Below are 22,562 nucleotides of genomic sequence, written 5' to 3' on the forward strand. Positions count from 1 at the left end.
TTGACACATCCCAATGAAACACAATTCCGCTTGATTAAAAGACACTTTATTGAACATAAAACCAATGTTAGCTTGCATTAAATTAAATCCCTTTTTCTTTTTAAACAATAATTAGACTGGGTTACTACATCAGCAACTAGCATTTCAAAACATCTTAACTGTACATAATCACAGCTGAAATAAATAGTGTATTAGTTTGGTGTTATTTAAAAGACTTAAACGTTAAAAACCTTTGAAAATAAATCAGAAGGATAAAACATTTGAGTTCGACAACAAAGTGCATTAAACCTAAAAAACAATACATATCTCCCTAATACTGGCTTCACATAACATTTCTATTGTGCATACAATTACTAGTCTCGACTGCCCCCTTTTGTTGTGACCTCAGTACAGCAGCATGTGGAAAAAAATAAGAATGAACCCCCCCAAAAAATGTTCAACGAGAAATAGAGACTTGTATTCCCTTTGGACACTGTCCTAATAACAATCTGTCATGGTTTAGAACGACTCCTCCAAAAAAAGATAACAGATGACTCAATTTAAAAACAACAATTTACACATTTGGGTTAGTAATCCAGTGGATACAGTAATGCCAGCACGTCGGGAAGCAACAGCAGAGACTGTAAAGACTGCCACAAGCTTGCTATTGACACACCGAACGATCACAATTTCACACAAGAACTTCCACTTTTCCCGAAAAAATTGAACTACAACAGCTGGAGGAAATTGGCTTGCAAAAAACATGGAATTTGATCTGGTCTGCTGTTGAAAAATCAACAAAGGCACCATCATGAAAAAAAAAGCTTTGTTCTTTTCAGTAAAAGCGCATGCAAACTGGTATGACTCATGTGCATATATTGTGTGTGTACGCGTGTGTGCAATGTAACCGTAGTGATGAGAACGCCAGTGAAACAGTGAGATATGGAAAGTTGTTTAAGCATTTATTTCTTGATATCCAGCCTAAGGTCCATGTACTATTATGTGCTTGGACCTCACTAGTAAGACAATTCAGCGCACTAGTAAAATTACTTTAAAAATTACAAGGAGGACAACTACATATTAGTAGTGAGCAAAACTGCACAAGTTGACATTTGCGCGCTGCTAGTACTACTAGCGGAGTGCTAGATGTTAACTGGTAGAATATAATAATAGTACAATAGCACCAGTTGTCAAGTACTGTACAGATTTGCTTCAGTAGTAACATATAGTTGTCCTAATCGTATGGCACAGTTGTCCTACTAGTGTGCAGAAATGTCATACACCTGGAGAAGTCAGTAGTGGGGGAGGAAAAAAAACATTACTAGTAAGACACAGTTGCTCGACTAGTATGCTGAACTGTCTTACTGATGAGGAAAAAAGCACATTGTAGTACTAGTATGCCAAGGTTGTCCTACTAGTGTGCAAAAACGTCAAAACAGAAGGCAGTAGTAGAAAAAAACTACCAATATATTTAAAATATTACATATTTTACTTCCTATCCAGCTTAAGCGACATGTACTAGTATACGCTTTGTCCTCAACAACAGGACAACTTTGGCATACTAAAGGCATAACTATATGTTGCTAGTAAGGCAAAATTACTTGTGTGCATTTTGGTGCTGCTGGTACGGTCCAGGAGGTTACTAATGCGTAACACATGCCTACTAGTTGGCCATAGTAGTGTTACAAGTGCAGCACAGTAGTTTACTAGTAAGCTTCAATTGTGTACTAGTAGGCCAAAAGTGACAACTAGCAGCAAAGACACTACTAGTAAGACAGTTGTTCTATTACTAGTGTGCTGAATCGTCTTACTAGTGAGAACAAAGCGCATACTAGTACATGGACCTTAAACTACATATGTCAAGGATATCACATAAATGCTCAAACAACTTAGAACGAGGACGTGCAGCATGTGCTTTTCCTGTGTCGCTAGTTTATGATCAGTGTGATTCTCTACGTTGCCGGCTGTGTGTGTCTGTGTGTGTGTCGTTTAGATTCAATGTTACGTGTGCGAGCACGTCACGGGTTGTGCGTCCACAGCGTGACGGTGCGGTCGGCGGACGATGACAAAAAGGAGAGGTCCTCGGTGTGCCAGCGACACTGGATCACCTTGTCGCCGTGCTCGCCCACCACGCTCACAGGCAGCTGCTTGGTCAGGTCGCCTGAGCACAGGAAATAATAATTTAAAAAATAAATTAATTAATTAATTTAAAAAAATTATTTATATATATATATATATATAAAATCATCTATACACCAAATATTCTATTCTTTTAAGTACCACTGGGGGGAGCACACATACCTCTAGACAAGTGATTGTTTTACACCAACTGCCACCTCAAAAAAATACTTTGCTCTCAAAGTACCTCCATAATGACTAACATTAAAATACAGTAATGGAGTGACAGAGGTTTTATTGCTAAAAGGTATAGTTTTGCTCGTCAAATAAGAAAATAGCTATAGTTTAATAATAATTCAAATAAAATATATTGCAGATAAAATGTAAATCAAAATTTGCCTAAATAAAATCTTTGAAAACAAAAGTGTAAAAAATGTAATGTTAATGTATTTTTCTTAACAGCTAAATACAACTGAACTGCACTTAAATGTACCGTAGTGGATTTAAAAACGTTAAAGCCACTGGAACATTTTTCAGTTTGAACATTAACAAAGCACTTAAATAGAACTAACTGTACTTAAATGATTCAATCCATATATATTTTACATAAATTTAATACAAATCTTCCCTAAACAAATGTTTGAAACAGTTCTTACATGTTAAATGAAAATGTATTGAACTTCAACGTTAAACACAACACTACTGAATTGTACAGAAGTTTGAAAAAACTAAAGTTGAAGCCACTGACTGCAACAACATGGTTTGGACATTAAAACTGTTCTCAAATATAACAAAATTAATACCTGTACATAAATAATTCAATTAAACTGTATTGCAGATAAAGTTAAATAAAAATCGTAACTAAAGAAAACAGTTCTAAAAGATTAAATGCAAATGTATTGTACTTAAAAGTTAAATACAACTGAATTTAAATGTACTATGTTGGATTAAAATAAAGTTGAAACAACTGCAGTTTTGTGCAGTATTTCATTCAATGATTCTGTCCTGTACAACTAGGGGAAGCCTGCACAACACATTTTGAATGCGCTGCCCGGTAGATAAATGGCTCACGGCGTGGGGACCATTGAACTTGAGCAGTGATTTCCAACCAGTGTGCCGTAAGAGCTCTTCAGGTGTGCTGTAGGAAATTATCAAATTTCACTTAATTGGTCAGAAAATTATTTATTTACAACAAATACTGTATCTTTGTTTATCTATCTATGCCAGATGTACAGTGACGGACAGAACAATTAAATACTCCTTCCCTCAGGTCGGCGCTACCGATCAATGCAAACTAGAACTAGCAGACATTCCAACAGCTTCTTCCCTCTTGCGATCAACTTCTTAAACACCTAACCGACAATTCCATTACAACAAGCTGGCAATTTTTTGACTTAAGTTCTTTGTCACATTTCTGGTGGGCCAATTATACATTACTCGTGCACTCACTGTAGTTGTCTCGCCATGCTGCACTATTTGCATATAGTGGCCACTCATGCCAGAGTAGCATCTGCTCCATTTGCACACTGATTGAGGAGTATCTGCAACATTTGCACAACCAACATTGTCCCAGATAATCACACTACTCGTCACTTTAAACCGCATACACTCCTTGAAGTCTCGGCGCCCTTTGCACAATGGTCATTGCACCGGACTATTGCAATATTAGTCATTCGAACTGCTCCAAGTGCTCGAGTACTCTGCATCTTTTTGCACAATTGTCAAAAAAAAAAATGTACCGGCATTACCAGATAACTAGCAACCCTTTACTGCTCAGTGACTGTTTATTTGTCAATGTCTTTCTGTCTCCAAAGTGTTCTCTGTCAATTGACTGTCTGTTGTCGTACTAGAGCGGCTCCAACTACCGGAGACAAATTCCTTGTGTGTTTTTGGACATACTTGGCAAATAAAGATGATTCTGATGCTCTTTTATTATATGGCAGAATGTACATAATTGACTTGTGTATCCACTTTTTGTGACTTTTTTTTGTTTGGTGATGTCCCGTGAGATTTTCCGAATGTAAAATATGTGCCTTGGCTCAATTAAGGTTGGGAATCACTGAACTAGAGACTTCACCTTGAAGGTTGGTGACGATGACTTTGGTGTCGTAGGAGCCGGTGAGCAGGTAGTGAGCGCCAGGGGAGAAGCGGACCGAGCGCACGTCGCTGCCGTGCGGACGGTAGACTTGCACAATGCGCCCGCCTCGGATGTCGTACAGCATGCAAGCGCTGTCCTCCTGTCCCGTCGCCAGGAGACGGCCGCTCGGGTCCACTGCTACCGAGGCCACGGGGCTGCCTGCGGAGGAGAGAAAGACGGACCGCGTCGATGTCACGCGAGATGTCGGCAAGTCTCGTAACAGTTCATCTTGGCGTCTAAAGCAGGGGTGGGTAAACGTTTGTGTTTTAAAACTAGAGAGATGGACCAGGACATGCATTTGAAATTTTGAGGTCACTTAGAAGGCCCACACCAAAGTCATCAGAAGCCGCATGATGAATTGTTTTTAAATGTTTCCAGTACCTGAGCCGTGGAAGGCCGTGCCCACCACTCGCACACAGCTGGGCACCCTGAGGTCCCAGAAGCGTACAGTCTTGTCTTGGGAGCCGGATGCGATCATCCAGCCCCCCCACGTGTAAAGAGACAGGATGTGACCTTCACAAAAAAAGCTCATATTTGAATACACTTTGGAATTGTGCAATTATGGTTGCATCAGTGTGTACCCGTGTGTCCGCTGAGGGCGTGCAGGCCCTGGCCTCGCTGACAGTCAGTGGTGTAGATGTTACAGTCTCCTGCTCCGGCACTGATCAAGATGGCCCCGCCGCTTTCTGGACCCTCCATGAAGGCCAAGTCCCTGATAGTGCCGTCGTGCATGCTGAACTCCAAGTCTGGGCCTGTGGAAACATACCACAAAAATCACACTTTAGACCACTGTTTCCCAAACTTTTTTGATACACCAGCATGAAACATTGACACTGTAATTAAATTATTTGTTACGCTACAGTTTTGACATGACAACATTAAATATTATTGTTAAATCATGAAAATCTTAATCTAATAACTACTCGTTTTTGCTTCTTCAGTTACACAAATATGTACAGTATGTATAGTAGGTGGTTTTCTTCCAATATAGTGATTACTGCCCAATTGCTATATTATGACACTATTGTTTTTTGTCAATAATATTACACTTCCCACTTTGTACAAATTGTACAATTACTACTGTCGCATCACTACATTTAATTTAATTTGACCACAATCTTACATTTTTAAACTCCTCCTCGATGCTGCTCTTATATTTCGTCACTGTTGAGTAAAAACCTACTATGTCCAAATGTGGTCCAATTTTTCACAAAACGAGAGTATTGGTCAATCCCCATCTTTCTATTGTTGCCACGTGTTATTCTGTGATTGAGGATTTCAATTCAGACACACACTTACCTGTGGCATTGCAGGTCTCGGCACTGAACGGTAGAACTTTGACATATTTGTCGTTGGAGCCGGTTGCCAGCAGCTGCCCGCAATGGCTCCAGGCCACGCAGTAGATAGAACCTTTGTGGTGTTTGTTCCTTTTGAAGCGGACCACGGGCTGCTTCACTGGACTCGATACACTGACAAAAGAAAGAGGGGACCCAAGGAATAAAAAGGGAGGATGTGTAGTAAAGTTCTACAAATTTGCCTGACTGCTAGAGTCACCTTATGTCCAGTGTTTCTGGATAAGCGCAGACCCGGAGTGTTTTGGAGTTGGAGCCAACGGCGTAGAGGGCCCCAGATGGGTGGAAGGATACAGCGCGAATAGCTTGCGTGTCCTCAAGCGTATGCACTGGCACAAACAGACTTTTTTCTTTATCGCCACCCTATTAAAAAAAAAAAAAAAAACTTAAGTCACATTACATCTATTTAATACAACTGTGTAGAATACTCAAACTTGATATTTAAGCAGCCTGGCATCAATGTCACACATGTAACAGTTACAATGTCCAATGAATAATCTTCTTAGCTATATTAGCTCGCTCGTTTGAACTCAGTAGTTTTGGAACAGTAAATCTTTGTGGCTTTCCATTGACAATGCTCTTAAAAATAGCACATATTATGCTACTGCATATACAGTATATTTATATATGATAATATTTCCATATCGTGCTAACAAAATAAACACGTAATAAGCACAACAGCAGATCCATACATGGTCTGCTATGACCACAACTAACACGCAGACTGGCTACAGTCACATAAAGTCACAGATATTATATAGTGTGGAACGTAAGGCTGGCGACCCCAAGTGAGTAACGGTAATACCTGCACTTCACATGCCATTTTGTTGTTCAACAAGACAAAATCAATTTTATCTGATTCATCGATGGGAAAATCGGTAAAATATTTGGTTCTGAAAATATTCGATAACTGCACCCATAATGAAATGTAGACAAAATACTGTAAGTGCAGTAGGTGCTATGTGTTGGACAAGTGAGAGGCAGGGCTTGGTGTGGTGACGTGACAAGTCCTCGTGGGAGCGTCTGGCCGGGAACTGAGGTCGACAACAGCGAGTGAGGCAGTGTGCTCACTGGGTCTGTGTTTCACTTCTCCCGGCGTTAAAAAAAAACAAAAAACAAAAAAAAAAATGGCAAAAAAGTGCATCGACGACTTCGACTCTCCTTTGCCACAGGCAAAGCCATAACAGTAAGTAACACAAAATAAATGATTGAGTGAGGAAAAACTCTACTCCACTCCACCACTTGGTGGAAACAAGTAGATACTGAAATTGTGCAGCACCAATGAACACAATACATGCTGTGTAAACACACCTCTTTAATGCAGGATAACGAGCCCGGTGAGTCACCGTGTGGACCTGCTTTGTGATTCTGCCCGCTGTCGACAAACCAAAAATACAAAAACGCCTTTAAATGTCTGTCTGTTTGACTGTGAACCTTGCAATGTCGCACAAACCTCTGTGAGAAAACGGGGGATTCAATTCGGGGCGAGACCGGACGGCCTCCCGCTACATGCTGCGGGGTGCTGCTGAGCACCCCACCCCCACGGCCGTTGTGCTCTGGGCTGGCGGACGGGGGGTTGTTGTTGCACTCCGAGGCGGGCGCATTCCCGTTACCATTACACTGCTGGGCCAAAGACTTCACCTCCTCTCCTAAACTCTCCATCCCCACGTTGAGCTCTTCCAGCTTCTGGATGGACCTGACGACACATAAAAATCTACATCATTACATTTTCTGGTTAATATGCTATTAAATACTTACACCATAAGGCCAGCACAAAACTTTTGCCGTAGGTCTGTAAGCTGGCTACTTAAATTAAGATACTTAAAATTAAAATATAGTTAGCTGGGGCTCAGGTTAGTCCTGAATCCTCCCTGAGTTATGCTGCCAAAGGCCAAGATCAGTGAGTGGTTCTCGAAGTGGGGTCCCCAGACTCCTATCCGGTCTGTGAGCCATCGCTTGGGAGAAAATAAGTTTCAATAAATTATTATGTCATATTTTAAAAAATGTATACCTACATATGGGGACCAGCGTGCAAATAAAACACACATACTAATAAGCTAATTGCTCCACTCTATTTTAGCTTTGGGCCAATTAAAAAAAACTGAAATGATTGTGAGGTATGCATAAATGTGACTTCCCTTTCATGAGTTTTTTTTTTTTTTTACAACAAAAAGGTGCCAACAACCCTATTTTTGAGTCGGCGGTTACACATATTATTCCAGGAATAAATTCCAACTTTTTTTTTTTAAGACCAAATGATGTATTTTTTGATAATACAGTTCCATTTGTTAAAGAATTAAAGCATCTCTTCCAGAACAAGAGGCATCATATTACAAGTTGTATTACTGAAATTCACTTCATAAAACAAGTGAAATAAATAAATATAATTTATTTCCTTGTTTAACATCCACTTTATATCATTATATTACGACTTTATACTGGGGAAAAACACGACTTTATTCTTTTTCTTTTCATGCTGACAAAATACAGGTACAGCTCAATAAATTTGAATAGTGTCAAAAGCTTTGTGAGGTAGTTCAATTCAAACAGTCTGTGAAATATTTCATGATATATCGTAACATTTTGACCTACTTCTCAAAAAAGAAAAAGAAAATTTTTTTTGTTTCAATGGCATTTCGGGGCAAACATGGTAGTTGAGTTTAACTGGCGTTGTGTTTGTAAACGATTCTCCCCTTCTAAAGAGTCCCTGGACCCCAAAGGTTTGACAGATTTTCAGGGGATTTCAAATGAAGCACCAAGCTTCTGTTATAATATTAGTAATATTCACAATAATTCCCGTGAACAGATGCATTCTTTCTTCTGCACCTATTCATGTGAGGAGCTGTTTGTAATGTATAATAAGTCATGTGGTCTTAAGTCGTCTCCATAAGAAGTGACTTGACATAACGTCAGTTATGATTTGGTGCTATATACATAAAACAAAATTGAAAGAGACACAGCTGACAAGGTTAATAATGCAGACAGTACGGTCATTCTCAGGGGAAATGTTACAGGGCCTGGGTATGATAATGAGCACGTGTGATGTGACGATGCTGGCCAGCACAGATGGTGCATTGTGCATGGGTGTGTGTGTGGGGGGGAGAAGCCACACGGGACTGATCATTAAAAGTTGCCCCTCCTCTTGTCTGACAACTGCTCATTGCCAACGAGCTGCACTCTCCGTAGTTTTCTCGTTATTTTTACCTGTTGAGGAACTTCTCTGTGAGGCTGTGCTGCATGTCACTGGGCGGCGGCTCCTGCTGCACGCCGCCCTCCAACAACATCTGCTTGTACATCTGCCTCTGCTGCTGCTTCTGCTCCAGGTGTTGTTGCACACGCAGGCGCTGACGGTAATACTCCTCATACTTTTCTGTTGAGTCCCAGAGCTGCAAATTGAAGCAGAACGGGCATGCATTATATACTACACACAAAGGATTGGTTTAGGGAGATGACGGAAAGTATGAAAACAGGCCTGAGCAAATTCTTGGTCACATTATGGAACACAAAAGAAATTTCATGCGTGAGATGGGTCACTGTAATTCCTTGTCAAACACATTTCAAAGGCTGCATTGTGTGGGGATAAGTCAAGCTCCACCCACATGCTCCTCTCCATTTATGTACACTATCATTTAATATAGCCTACCAACACAAGTTAGAATGTGTCATAATGCCCCCACAAGTGGTCATGGGTAAATAAAAGTTGCCGGTGCACATTTTCAACCACTTTACTGAACAAACAGTAACAAAATAAACATAATAAGCACATTCATACACAACCTTTTACAACCAGAGCTGACGCCCAGGCATTTAATATACAGACTGTAAGCCAGTTAAAGGCTGGACGTTAACCTGTGCTCACAACAGTCAACTATGCTTTCATTCGCTGACGCACACGTCATTCATCAGGCCCCGCCTTTAAAAGCCACACACACTCAAAGTCACAGATATAGTCCAGAACGTGAAGATGGCAACCCCGAAATGCACACTGATGTATCATAATGCAAAATCAATCTCTATCCGAATGCTTAATTAATTGATGGGATAATTGGTAGAATAATCCATTTTAAAAATATTCGACAGCCCTAGACTAGTGCCCTGCGATTGGCTGGCAACCAGTTCAGGGTGTACCCCGCCTCCTGCTCAAAGATAGCTGGGATAGGCTCCAGCACGCCTCACCCTTGTGAGGATAAGCGGCTTGGAAAATGGATGGATGGATGGATGGAACCCTAGACTACAACATCTTGTAGACCGCGGAATCTGTTCTAGCTGAAAAAAGGGACTGAACATCATATTCTCTTCCATTTTCACATTTTGCATTTATGAGTGCGAGATTTCCCGATTCATTTGTGCATAGCGTGTCAGTTGAGTGAATCTGAGGACAGGAGGGCGGGTGATCACGGAGTCCCCTAGAGGCAGTGTCTCCAGGGTGACGGAAAAAGGGTAGTGTACCACTAACTTCACACTCTGCTGCACCCCAGGACCAGAAAGGAAGGCAGGAGGCAGACAGACAGATACTGTTGTTTATAGACATCATTAAGGACGATTAAAACTATCTGACTTCTTTCCACCTAATACACAGCCATATGCCTTCTTGGTGTGAGAAGCTGCAAAGCTATTAAATTACTTCAAAGAAAGGAAGCGCATTTAACAATATTGTCAGAGCTCAACCCAAGACAAAATGCATGACTGAATATGGATGTACATAAATTACATATTCACTGAAAGCGCTTGAAGCTGCAGCCAATGTCAAACTTGCAGAGGGACGATGACTCACTTTGTGATTAACCAAGATTTGTATTTAGATATTCAGTGAAAGTAACACCCAGTGAGGAAAGACAACAATGCAGCTTATCACTAATGCATGACGCACAACAGTGAATATGGTAATCCCCTGCAAATTTGCAGGTCACTATTTCCTATTTGCATTTGTTTCCTGCAACCTATCCCGAGCTATTTACGAAACAGTTTTGTGCTCTTTCTGGAATGCCATAAAAGGCCACATGAAAGCCCTTTTTAAGTACGAAAGTACAGTGGACCCCCGGTATTCGCAGGGGATATGAACTGGGCCGGAGCGTGATTAGCAAAAATCCTCAGATAATTGACAGCCATTATAACTGCATTGAATATATAATAAGAAGAATTGTTTTGCTTTGTTTTTTAACCCCATAAAATACTGAATAAGTGGAGATAAACTGCCAATAAGTGTTTTTGGGGTTGGTTAAAAAAATAAAAATGAAAAAAGAAAATTGGAAAACTATTGAAAAAAAAAAAAGCTGCTGGGGGTCTACTGTAGTAGAGTAATCCGTGTCAAGGAAGTATGTTGAATTGATACATCTCGACTGAGAGACAAGCTTTGCATGTCAGTGAGGAGCCTGGGTTGTTAGTCAGGGCTCGAAGTTTACCGGTTCCTGATTGCCCGGGGCAATTCAAAAATATTCACAGGCAAGCTAGCAAAACATACGACTGAGAGGAGTGTGTTAGCATTGCAACTTGCTACGGCGTACAACTACTACTACTACAACATCAGAGCGTCGCTTCACAATCGACTGGGTGAGATAGAGGCGCCTTAATTTGTTGATCACGCCATCCTCTGTCCAAGCAAACGCAGATCCACAGGCCAGGATCGGTTGCCGTGGACGTCCGCTTCACGGAGCCAGCGTCCTGGACACCCTGTGAGTTGGACCTCCACGTGTTAAAACATACCTCTGTAATTAGATTCCATTAGTTCCAAAAATGAAGCAATAAAATAGGTCCACTCCATATCACTGCAAAAATAAGTCATCTTACATACTTCCCTCTCTTCAAATGTAATGTCTACATTTCAAATAAAAACATCTCAGGGGCTGCTCAGATTGATTGATTATTTTATTTATTGTTACTTGGCGGTTTCTATAGCTGTGTTGCTGTTAACAGTGTTCCTGACTCAAGTAAATAAATCACTGTTAGTAGGCAGTAATTTTTAACGTTAGTTAGAATAGCAGCAATTTCTAATGTTATAATTTAAAACATATCTGACAAATTATTTTCAATTTGTGAACAGACAATTTCTCAATGGGCAGTTTTGTTATTGTGAGCATAGCATGATTATCGCTGCAACAACAATAGCTAGCGTTTTGGACGTACTGTATACGAATGTAAACATTGGCTGGACGGGGATAGAGGTACACGTTAATTTATGATGTGAAGATGTCTTTTTCACAAAAACCTGTGGGGAAACGCACAGAAACTACTAAAGCCTATTGAGAAGGACTCGGCGACCAAGAAAACGAGAGGTTTTTCAGTATTCCTGCTTTAACCTCTTCACACCACCTGTACCGTCAACCATCCTGCAATACCATGAGCTTTCCCACAATACCGGAATAATTATCCTACCGTGTGATTAATACCATGATCAGACCGAATTGTAAGATATAGCAAAGATTTTAATGCACTTGACCGAACAGGAAAAGCTCAAATTTGCCACGGGCAAGTAAAAATTCTAGCAAGAGCCCTAAAAAGTTAACTGTAAGCCCTGTTAGTGCAAGTTACGGGACAGCAATAGTGTAGGATTGCTGTATCAGAAGCAAGTTTGGGATTTACCTCATTCTTTTCAGCAGAGCCCGCTGGAGGTGCATCTTCTCCTGGAGCTGAGGCGGGACGCGAGTTCTGAGTGACACTTGAACCCATCATTTTGTCCACAGGCGTGTCGGTCCTCGAACTACACACAGACATACACACACAAGATCTGACAACCCAACCACAAACAACAGTGTTCCCTCCTTATGTCACAGATTTGTAAGCAATCGTTTTTTATTAGTTTTTAGTACACAGGAAAGTCCAAATTCACACCTTTGGTGTAGTAGCACCTTGTGTCGCAATATGCCAGGCAGCACTGAGGTCTACTGATGAAGATGCAGCGTAATTAACAGCAAGAAGAGAGATGGAAGGTCCCCAATTAATCTCCAGTAAGTCGTTGTTCTCTGAGAGTTGAGTTGTGTTTTTTTTGCTGCTTGTATGTGCCACTGCGCCTGTGTGTTAGTGTAGCTGTTGTTTGAAGCTTCATAATTACCATAACGTCTATGCTAATTTACATTAGCCCATCTATAGCATTTCCCATTATATGTTTGTATTAAGCTCGTGGACTTTCATCGGATGAGAATATAGGGTTTAGTTTAATATTTTGGTGTTTAAATACACGTTTGAGTCTTTTTTGCTTTGTGTCAGTTTTACAGTAAACTTCAGCTGGGAGCAACAAACAACTTGAAGCAAGCATGCTTTGCCTCTTATTGAGAGAACTGTACGAGCGAGAGAGAATAAAGGTGCTCACTGATACTTTAAAAGGGTGTTTCAATCTACTCCATGCTATACACTTTCTTATATTAATTTCTTAATTATAATTCAGAAATAAATTACAAGTACGTAAAAATACAGTTATTTTTCAATCATCCTGTACTCTCTATAGCGCAGATTTTCACATATTGCGTGTGGGTCTGGAATGCATGCAAACTTACATTTCAGGTGATTCCTCAAAGATACTGTGGCAGTCGGAGCTCTCCATCATGAGGCTCCTGCTGAGGTTCTGTCCGCCCGCTCCAGGGTAGTGGAAGTTGGCAAAGGAGTGAGACATGGGTGAGACACCTTTACTTGGGGCAACCTCGCCGCCACCCCCTCGCTTATCCTGGCTGGACAGCCCGTAGGACAACCCGTCCAAAGCCGGATTCAAAGAGCGCGACATGTAGGTGTCGGCGGACTGGGGCCGGCGCAGTGGCGAGGACGGATACGGAGACAGTTTGCTGATGAGCGGTGTGAGCAGGTCGGCGTACCCGGTCTTGGCCGGTTTGACCAGGCGGTCCACGTGAATGTTGAGCTGCTTCTGTTCAAAGGCGCAGGAGAAGACACTATGGGCCAGGTTCTGCATCCAGGACAGGAGGGACAAGTCCACGTCATCGCAGCCGTTACCGCACAGCATGTCAACCCCCAGCAGGACCTCGCTCTCAGTGATCTCCTCACCTGTCGCCTTGCTCTGCACACAAACAGAAAACTCAACTGATCCAACAACCAACAACTGATGCAGCATCTTCAAGGTTCACTGTTCACAAATTCCCCTATTTTTAGTTTTAAATAGGAAGGTACAGTGGTATCTTGACTTAAGATTTTAATTTGTGGCTTGACCAAGCTCATAACTCAAATTACTAGTGTTGTACTAGAGCGGCTCCAATTACCAGAGACAAATTCCTTGTGTGTTTTTTGGACATACTTAGCAAATAAAGATGATTCTGATTCTGATTAAAATGAACTGACATGCCATTAATCCGTTCCAGCCTCAGTAAAAAACACCAAATTTTTTCGTTACATGTAGGTAATAAAATATAATGTAAAAAATAACACTTTATGAAAGAAATTTCAGCTTCAGTCTCACAACAACACACACTGTGGTATTTGTGTGTTGATGTGTGCCTTTAAGGCGCATGGCCTAGTGAGTCACATCAGGAGCTGGAGTCAGATAGTTGGCCGTTTACCACGCAATCAGTTTAGTGCTAGTGTGTCTTCCTTGCTCCTTGTGAGTGTTTCGTATTTGTGTTTGACTGTCCTGCTCAATAAACGGCTGAAAGCGCTGTTGCTTTTTCACTTCACTACAGCAGCAGCATTTTGGTTTGCGACATAAGAAGTGAAAAAAATAATAATCGACCAAACCATAGCTCACCTCAAAAACAAATTTGGAAACTGGGGCACGCGGAGGTCGAGGCACCACTATATTACAGTATTTGGTGCCAAGGCCTGTTTCATGAGTTTGTAATAATTCTGTTGAACCAGAATTCAAAAGCAAGGTCTGATTTTCTTTGGTTAATTTTCATTAAAGTTTTATTTATTATTACTTCTGTCGAATTCAAGTTATTTCTGTGACAGCTGTAAGCTTTTTTTTCATTAACAGAAGGATACCATTAATTTTGTCCAGGTGTGTACTCGTACGTTTATTCATTATTTGCAACTGGGCTCAATCCCGGACTCCCTACCCGCCATAAATTGCGGGGTATTACTACACTACTGTCAGTCCTAACCTGGCAGAACTCCACACAACACTCATAGAGGACTCCTTTGAGGAGCAGCTGAAAGAGGCGATCCCCGCTGGCTTTGAATCCAGCCTCGCTCAGCTTCCTGTCTGCCGGGATGAACTCGGCCACCATGGTGCAGGCCTCCTCGAAACACTGCACTCTGGCCGTGCTCGGGTTCCAGTCCTAACATGACATCGGCAGTAAAGTCACAAACAGCTCAACCGGAGCGGCCACAATGTTAATAACCTAAGTAAAAAAAAATCCTTGCCTTAAATTCGGCATGGTTTGTGAGGCGAGGCAAGGTGAGCAGCAGACACAGTTTGCTGTAGTCTTCTTTTGAGGGGCAGAACTCCTCCAGTGTGTGCAGGCACTTGACCGCCTCCTGCATGGTGAACTCCAACTGAAAAACATATGAGGCAATCCAATTAAAGAAGGTCTGCACCACACTTGCCCAAAACAAATGATTTTCCAATACATTTTTGTACTGTGGAGACAAAAAAATGTAATGGTCCAAGAAATTATCCAATTTCACTCAATTGGTCCAAAAAATATTATTTACTACAAAATACGTATTGTTGTTCGGCTACCTATGCCAGTGACGTATAGTGACAGTCGGAACAACTGCTCCTTTATTAGATGGAAGAAGGTACATAGTTCACCTATGCATCCATTTTATTAAAAAAATAAAAAATGAAACTTTTGCAGTGTCCCATTACATTTTTCTGCCTTGACTCAATAGAGGTTGGGAAACACTGCCCTATCCTTAAAATCCCAGTAAAGTGAAAATAAATGTCTTCTAAATTTGCCACACCACAGAGAAGTGTTGTTAACAACCGTGCCAAATTTGAACAATTAAAAAGAAAATGAGGCTTCAAAATTGAAAAAATATCAAGCAATTCTCTCCACTCTCAAATTCACTGGGTGTGTCCGTTAAATGCGCTGAAACCACGCCCTACTCAACTGTCACTCAAACACCACTACTACAATGTGCATCTTTCTTTGCATGACGTATGCGCACTTACATCCCACAACGAGGCGCCATGCAAGCGGACTATGCGAACGGAAGATGTATTTTGGGGGGGGGGGGGGGGCATAGCTAGCTAACACAATTACGCTGGGTAACCCCTGATGCCAACAAAGGTACTCAAGTTATTATATAGTTGGGGAGAGGCAACTCATGCCAGGGCCGAGGTGCATCACTGGGTCTTGTTTTAGCCACGCCCCCCCAAAATCTAAAACTGAAATGGTGGAAAACAGTTTAATGCTATATCTCCAGAACTAAGTACTACATAGTTCTCAGTCTCTGCATGTTATCTTTAAAATTGTATAATGCATTTCAAACCAAATCCCTACATTCACTTTAAAGGGCTCTAAATGGGAAAAAATATAGCACTGAAGCTTCAAAATCAAATATCGCGACCTACTATTGCTAGTGTACAGATACATAGTGTTCACAGATGCCTAAATGATGCGCCCTAATCCTGTCACCACGCACAAGCTGTGGCACACTGTCACAGGCTGCAGCTATGTGAAAGCTTGGTTGAACCAGTTAACATTATTAACCCAATTTACGTGAATCAATGAGTTTAATACAGACAAATTATATTGACTGACAATAAGAATTAATGGAGACAAACTACTGGTGCCGAAGCTTTTGGGGGAGACATAAATGCGGTTAACAAAATGCATTGTGTAATATCAAGATCTCTATGGAAGTGCAGTATCTTTTTGTCCACATGAATCAAGGTTAGTCTACAGTTTTTTAATTACAGATCACACTAAAAACAACTCTGCATTATTTATACAACGGTAAGTGATGAACTGTTGCTTGCAGGCCGATTACATCAAAATGCTGACTTGGGTAATATACATTGAGCGGACCAATTTTTAAAATGATATACTTGTCAGCCCTATCTTTGACACACTTTGAAAAAGGAATTTGACACTAACGTCTAATTTTTGCATGCTGGAGCACAGAATTCAGGAATCAAATGGCAATTGTAACAGTGCAAGATTATCAGATCCATTGCTTTTTCTTACATGTTGTGGCTCATCCTCCGCAGACATGGCGTTATTCACACACAGAGCTTCCAGAAACTTCTGCTTTAAGACAATGTAACGGAACCTGGGATGGAGAATTAGTCACAATGATGTCTTGATGCCATCTGCAGTGTATTTTCCTTTGTGCCAACACTGACTAATAACTAAAAGTACAGTAGAAGAGTTGTGGCTTACCTCTTTTTGTCAAACTTCTCCATACACTCCAAAGGCTGAATGAACTGCAAGACCTCATCCCATTGGCCATCCAGCACCAGTTGCCTACAATAATCACAATAGTTGACATCCACAACTTTTAAGATAACAGGTATTATACACAATTATACCAATTATAACAGGAGAAACATATCTCATGATCGAGGCTACCTGAGGAAGAGCATGTCGTCCGAGTAGAGGCCATTGATCACGCCGCTCTCCTTTTCCAGAGCTAGCATGCTGATGTGCAACTTCCGGGAGTGAAGGAAGTCCAAGATCACCTTGATGATCTCCACCTCCTTCACGTTTATGGTTTCCTCCTCTGTCATGTTGGCGAAGGGCTGAAAATATCAATATGCTGTACAGTAAATCTGCAAAACCACTGGAATAAATCACTGGATGAAAACTCACCATTTATCACAACAAATGTTCCGCATTTAGAAATAAAAGATGTACTTCTGTACAAAATGTGGAATAATCGGGCTTCATATAACACAGGGGTTCTCAAACATTTTGGGTAATTTTTCCAAGGACCCCCTTATAATCCTAATGCCAATTAAACAATTAATTAAGCCCCTAAATGCCATGAACATGTAACTCAACTTAATCGTATATTAAATCAGTTTTCCCCATTGAGATTAAATTGTTTTAAAAAAGGACCTGAACCATCCATCCATTTCCCGAGCCGCTTATCCTCATTAGGGCCGAGGGAGTGCTGGAGCCAATCCCAGCTATCATCGGACAGGAGGCGGGGGAACACCCTGAACTGGTTGCCAGCCAATCGCAGGGCACATATAAACAAACAACCATTCGCCCTCACATTCACACCTACGGGCAATTTAGAGTCTTCAAATAACCTACCATGCATGTTTTTAGGATGTGGGAGGAAACTGGAGTGCCCGGAGAAAACCCACACAGGCACGGGGAGAACATGCAAACTCCACACAGGCGGGGTCGGGGATTGAACGCCGGACCTCAGAACTGTGAGGAAGACGCTCTAACCAGTCGGTCACCGTGCCGCCGGACCTGAACCAAATTATTATTATTTTTTATTTTAAGTGATGAACTGAAATGCCATGACTGCATTCCAGTCCACCCAAAACACACAATTTTATATTATTTAATATACAAAATAGCACATAAATATATAATTGAAGACAATGTAAAGAAATAAACTGGTTTTACAATGTGTACCTACCAGCACCAGTTGCAAGATCAAGTATTCTTCGTGTGCTGAATGTGAGTCTTTAAAGTGTGGCCTCGTGAGTGACATCAGGAGCTGGGTTCTGTTAGTTTGCGTGTGAGCATCTGGTTGTGAGCTTTGGCTTACAGCAGGTGCTTGCAAGTGTTCTCATTTTGTATGTGTGTTTGACACATTCAATAAACGTCTAAAAGTGCAACAATAATGTATTGCTAATTATTTTATGGACCCCAAATTTGAGAACTGCCTGAGATTGATTTGCACTAATTTGACTACAAATTATAAACTCACCGGATACGTCTTTAGGTACACTTGTACAATCCAATGATCAAATAGAACGTCATTTAATTGCCACCTAGTAATGACAATAATTCGCCGTCAGTGACAATGTCTGGCACGTAGCAATTTAACAGTAGAATAATTATTAATGTGTTCAATTGTTCAATTTGGCTCAAAACCCCTCGCAGCTAGACAGCAAAGTGAATTCAGGTGAATGATGAATACGTTCACGCAAAACATTTCTGTTAATGAAGTCTTAACATTTAGGAGGACCTCTACCTCTGAATTATTACGGACACAAAAAGCAGCATCAATTCAAGAGTAATATAAAGAAAGACGATGCTAGGTTAGCATGCGAAGTGAGCGGCTGTTAGCAAATAAGTGAACCATAAGGAGATTAGGCTACTTATTAGCATTACATGCCCGGTCGGATTACAGCAAAAGCAGCAAATAGTTACCATTAAGAGCTCATGCGAAGCAGGCTAATTTACCAGGCGTCACTAAAAGGGGAGATTTGACGAGCTACACCCAGGCCTATGATAGGAGGAGAAGAAGGAGGAGGGCGGCATCATCATCCGCTCGTTAGCCGGGTGGGGTGCACTGTTCCCCGGCGACAGGCGACGTCAGTAGTTTGGGGAAACCGTGAGAAATACTCACCAGTTAGGAGAAAAACATGGGCTGAAATCACACAGCCGCCGTGTCTCCGTGACGTTAACAGACGCTGTCACGTCGGTAGCACTGTCACTCGGTGTTATTGACTGGCGGGCGCCCGTCTGCCTACCGTCACTACCTCCTCCTCCCGGCTTGATGCATGTGTGGCCCGTCCCAGCACAGCCCGGTGGTGCCTTCACGAACACCGCCTCTATTCATATACACGTGGATGACTAACACTCCAGCTTCCACACAAAATAAGCAATGCATATAGCAATAATATTGCTAAGAATAAAATGTGATAATTACAGAATAACATTTTTATCGGTCGGTATCATACCGTTTCAGTCGGTGTTGCCATGGTGACAATGAAACGCCAAACAGTGATCTTTCAGCAGTGGTACTTTGTAGCACCTGCACACGTAGTGCATTGTACCACTGTACAAACAGTAGCTGTTGACTGAATAAATAGCCCCTTCAAAATAAAAACATGTCAGAGAGACCCCGATATGATACAAAACAATCTGAACAAATGTTTGTTTGTATTAAACAGTTAAAGTAGCCTGGGGTCAAATTGACAACAAATAACACAGATGAGCTGTGTACAAGACATCAAAAATGTATCATGTTCATTTTATGTTGTCCTAAAGAAAAGTCACGAAATATAAAACAGAAAATCAAAGTCACTCACATTTGGAGAGATATTAAATGAGGTCAAATTGTCCCCAAATATAATAGGTGTTCGTCGAAGAACAGATAAAGTGCTGTGAAAAAGTATTGCTCCCTTCTCAAATTCTTATGTTTGCATAGTTTCCCCACTTTTAGTTTATGCCCATGAAACAAATGTAAACATCAGAAAAATATAACCCGTTAACTTAAAATGCTATTTTTAAATGGTGATTTAATTTATTAAGGGAAAAACATATACATGTTATATTGCAGCCATTTGTTAAAATCATTTAAGTTCATTTTTTTCCCTCATGAATGTACACACAGTACCCCATATTGACAGAAAAAAAACAGAACTGTTGAAATTTTTGCTGATTTGTTTAAAAATGAAAAACTGAAATATCACACAGTCATAAGTATTCAGACCCTTTGCTGTGACACTCATATTTAACTCGGGTGCTGTCCATTTCTTCTGATCATCCTTGAGATCGTTCTACACCTTCATTGGAGTCCAGCTGTGTTTGATTATACTGATTGGACTTGATTAGGAAAGCCACACCCCTGTCTATATAAGACCTTACAGCTCACAGGGAATGTCAGAGCAAATGACAATCATGAGGTCAAATGAACACCGTGAAGAGCTCAGAGAGTATTGTGGCAAGGCACAGAACTGGCCAAGGTTACAAAAAAAATTCTGCTGCACTTAAGGTTCCTAAGAGCACAGTGGCCTCCATAAATCTTAAATGGAAGATGTTTGGGCCAGAAACCTTCCTAGAGCAGGCCGTCGGGCCAAACTGAGCAATTGGGGGAGAAGAGCATCGGTGAGAGAGGTAAAAAAAGAACCCAAAGATCACTGTGGTTGAGCTCCAGAGATGCAGTTGAGAGATGGGAGAGAGTTCTAGAAAGTCAACAATCACTGCAGTCCTCCACCAGTCGGGGCTTTATGGCGGAGTAGCTCGACAGAAGCCTCTCCTCAGTGCAAGACACATGAAAGCCCGCATGGAGTTTGCTTAAAAATAAATAAATAAAAACACCTGAAGGACTCCAAGATGGTGAGAAATAAGATTCTCTGGTCTGAGGAGACCAAGATAGAAATTGTTGGCCTTAATTCTAAGTGGCATGTGTGGAGAAAACCAGGCACTGCTCACCACCTGTCCAATACAGTCCCAACAGTGAAGCATGGTGGTGGCAGCATCATGCTGTGGGGCTGTTTTTCAGCTGCAGGCACAGGAAGACTTTTGCAGTCAAAGGAAAGATGAATGCGGCCAAGTACAGGGATATCATGGACGAAAACCTTCTCCGAAGTGCTCAGGAACTCACACTGGGCCGAAGCTTCACCTTCAAACAAGACAATGACTCTAAGCACATAGCTAAAATAACGAAGGAGTGGCTTCAGAACAACTCTGTGACTGTTCTTGAATGGCCCTTACTTAAAACCAATTGAGCATCTCTGGAGAGACCTGAAAATCGCTGTCCACCAACGTTCACCATCCAACCTGACAGAACTGGAGAGGATCTGCAAGGAGGAATGGCAGATGATCCCCAAATTTAAATGTGAAAAACTTGTTGCATCATTCCCAAAAAGACTCATGGCAGTATTAGCTCAAAAGGGTGCTTCGACTAAATACTGAGCAAAGGGTCTGAATACTTAAGGCTGTGTGATATTTCAGTTTTTCTTTTTTAATATATCTGCAAAAATTTCAACAATTCTTTTTTTTTTTCTGTCAATATGGGCTGCTATGTGTACATTAATGTGGAAAAAAATTAATTTACATGATTTTAGAAAATGGCTGCAATATAAAAAAAAAGAGGGTCTGAAAACTTTCCATACCCACTGTGTGTAGCACAACATTTCAGGCGAAAAGACATACCAACAGTCAAACACGATGGTGGGAGTGTGATGGTCTGTGCTGCTTCTCTCCTTCAGGACCTTGACAACTTGCTGTAATTGATGGAACCATGAATTCTGCTCTTTAACAGAAAATCCTGAAGGAGAATGTTCAACCATCAGTTTCTGACCTTAAGATGAAGTGCTATTGGGTTCTGCAGCAGGATAACGATCAAAACACACAGTAATTTTTTGAATGGCTTAAGAAAACAAAATTGGAACGGCCTCGTCAAAGTACAGACTTGAATCTGATTGAAATGCAGTGGCATGACCTTAAAAAGGCCATTCATGCTCGAAAACCCTCAATTCTTTCTGAATTCAAACAATTCTGCAAGAAAGTGTGGGCCAAAATATCTCCAGAGAGATGTGAATGACTCATTGCCAGTTATAGAAATCACTTCATTTCAGTTATCGCTGCTGAGGATGCCCCAAATTATTAGGTTTAGGGGGCCATTACTTTTACACACGAGGCTAGGTAAGTTTTAATCGTTTTTTTCCTTCATAAATTAAATTAACATTTCAAAACAGCATTTAAAGTTCACTTGGGTTATTTTTGTCAGATATTTATGTTTGTTTGATGATCTTAAAGTTGGGAAACTATGCAAAAAATATAGTAATTTGAGAAGGGTGCCAATACGTTTTCATCATAGATAGGAAATTAAATTATCAACTGATGCACCAGTCTTGAATGTTGCTGCATTTTAATAAAGCTCAAAGATGAGGTGGACAAACATTAACAAATGTACAGGATATGTTGAGCATATTCAGTAAGAAAAAAAGATTGATTATACTGCATGTTATCATTCTTACAGTCTCTGTAAAATATTCATACATTGCATCATTTGCTCAAACTTCCTTCATCAGTGCACAACGCCATCTGTAAAATGTTACAAAAAAAATACCTTACTGCATGCCAAAGTATTGCTGTACAGTGCTGATGCATACTTGAAGATAAAGAAAACTGTAAAGTCAATTAACAAATAGGGGAATATGTCATGAAAAC

At 41.0% G+C, this 22,562-nt stretch overlaps 1 protein-coding gene across 3 annotated transcripts; it reads right to left on the bottom strand.

Annotated features, from left to right (window-relative positions):
- Nucleotides 1-16: 16 nt before the first annotated feature.
- On the bottom strand, nt 17-19,190 carry wdr47a (WD repeat domain 47a). Of its 3 annotated transcripts, XM_061694088.1 has the most exons (18): nt 19,009-19,190; nt 18,070-18,885; nt 17,043-17,212; nt 16,854-16,937; nt 16,659-16,743; nt 14,887-15,018; nt 14,625-14,801; nt 13,077-13,588; nt 12,166-12,283; nt 8,791-8,972; nt 7,040-7,282; nt 6,898-6,961; nt 5,789-5,949; nt 5,534-5,703; nt 4,816-4,986; nt 4,616-4,747; nt 4,175-4,393; nt 17-2,140 (listed from the first exon to the last, which is right to left on the bottom strand). In XM_061694088.1, exons 2-18 carry the CDS (start codon nt 18,142-18,144, stop codon nt 1,998-2,000), a joined length of 2,838 nt encoding a protein of 945 aa, XP_061550072.1. In that variant the 5' UTR covers nt 18,145-18,885; nt 19,009-19,190; the 3' UTR covers nt 17-1,997. The 3 variants fall into 3 exon arrangements, with proteins under 3 accessions (XP_061550072.1, XP_061550073.1, XP_061550071.1); XM_061694089.1 differs by lacking the exon at nt 18,070-18,885; XM_061694087.1 differs by lacking the exon at nt 19,009-19,190 and having other exon boundaries at nt 18,070-18,980.
- Between the last annotated feature and the right edge of the window lie 3,372 nt (nt 19,191-22,562).

Source organism: Phycodurus eques, chromosome 13, assembly GCF_024500275.1.
Source record: "Phycodurus eques isolate BA_2022a chromosome 13, UOR_Pequ_1.1, whole genome shotgun sequence".
NCBI lineage: Eukaryota > Metazoa > Chordata > Actinopteri > Syngnathiformes > Syngnathidae > Phycodurus > Phycodurus eques.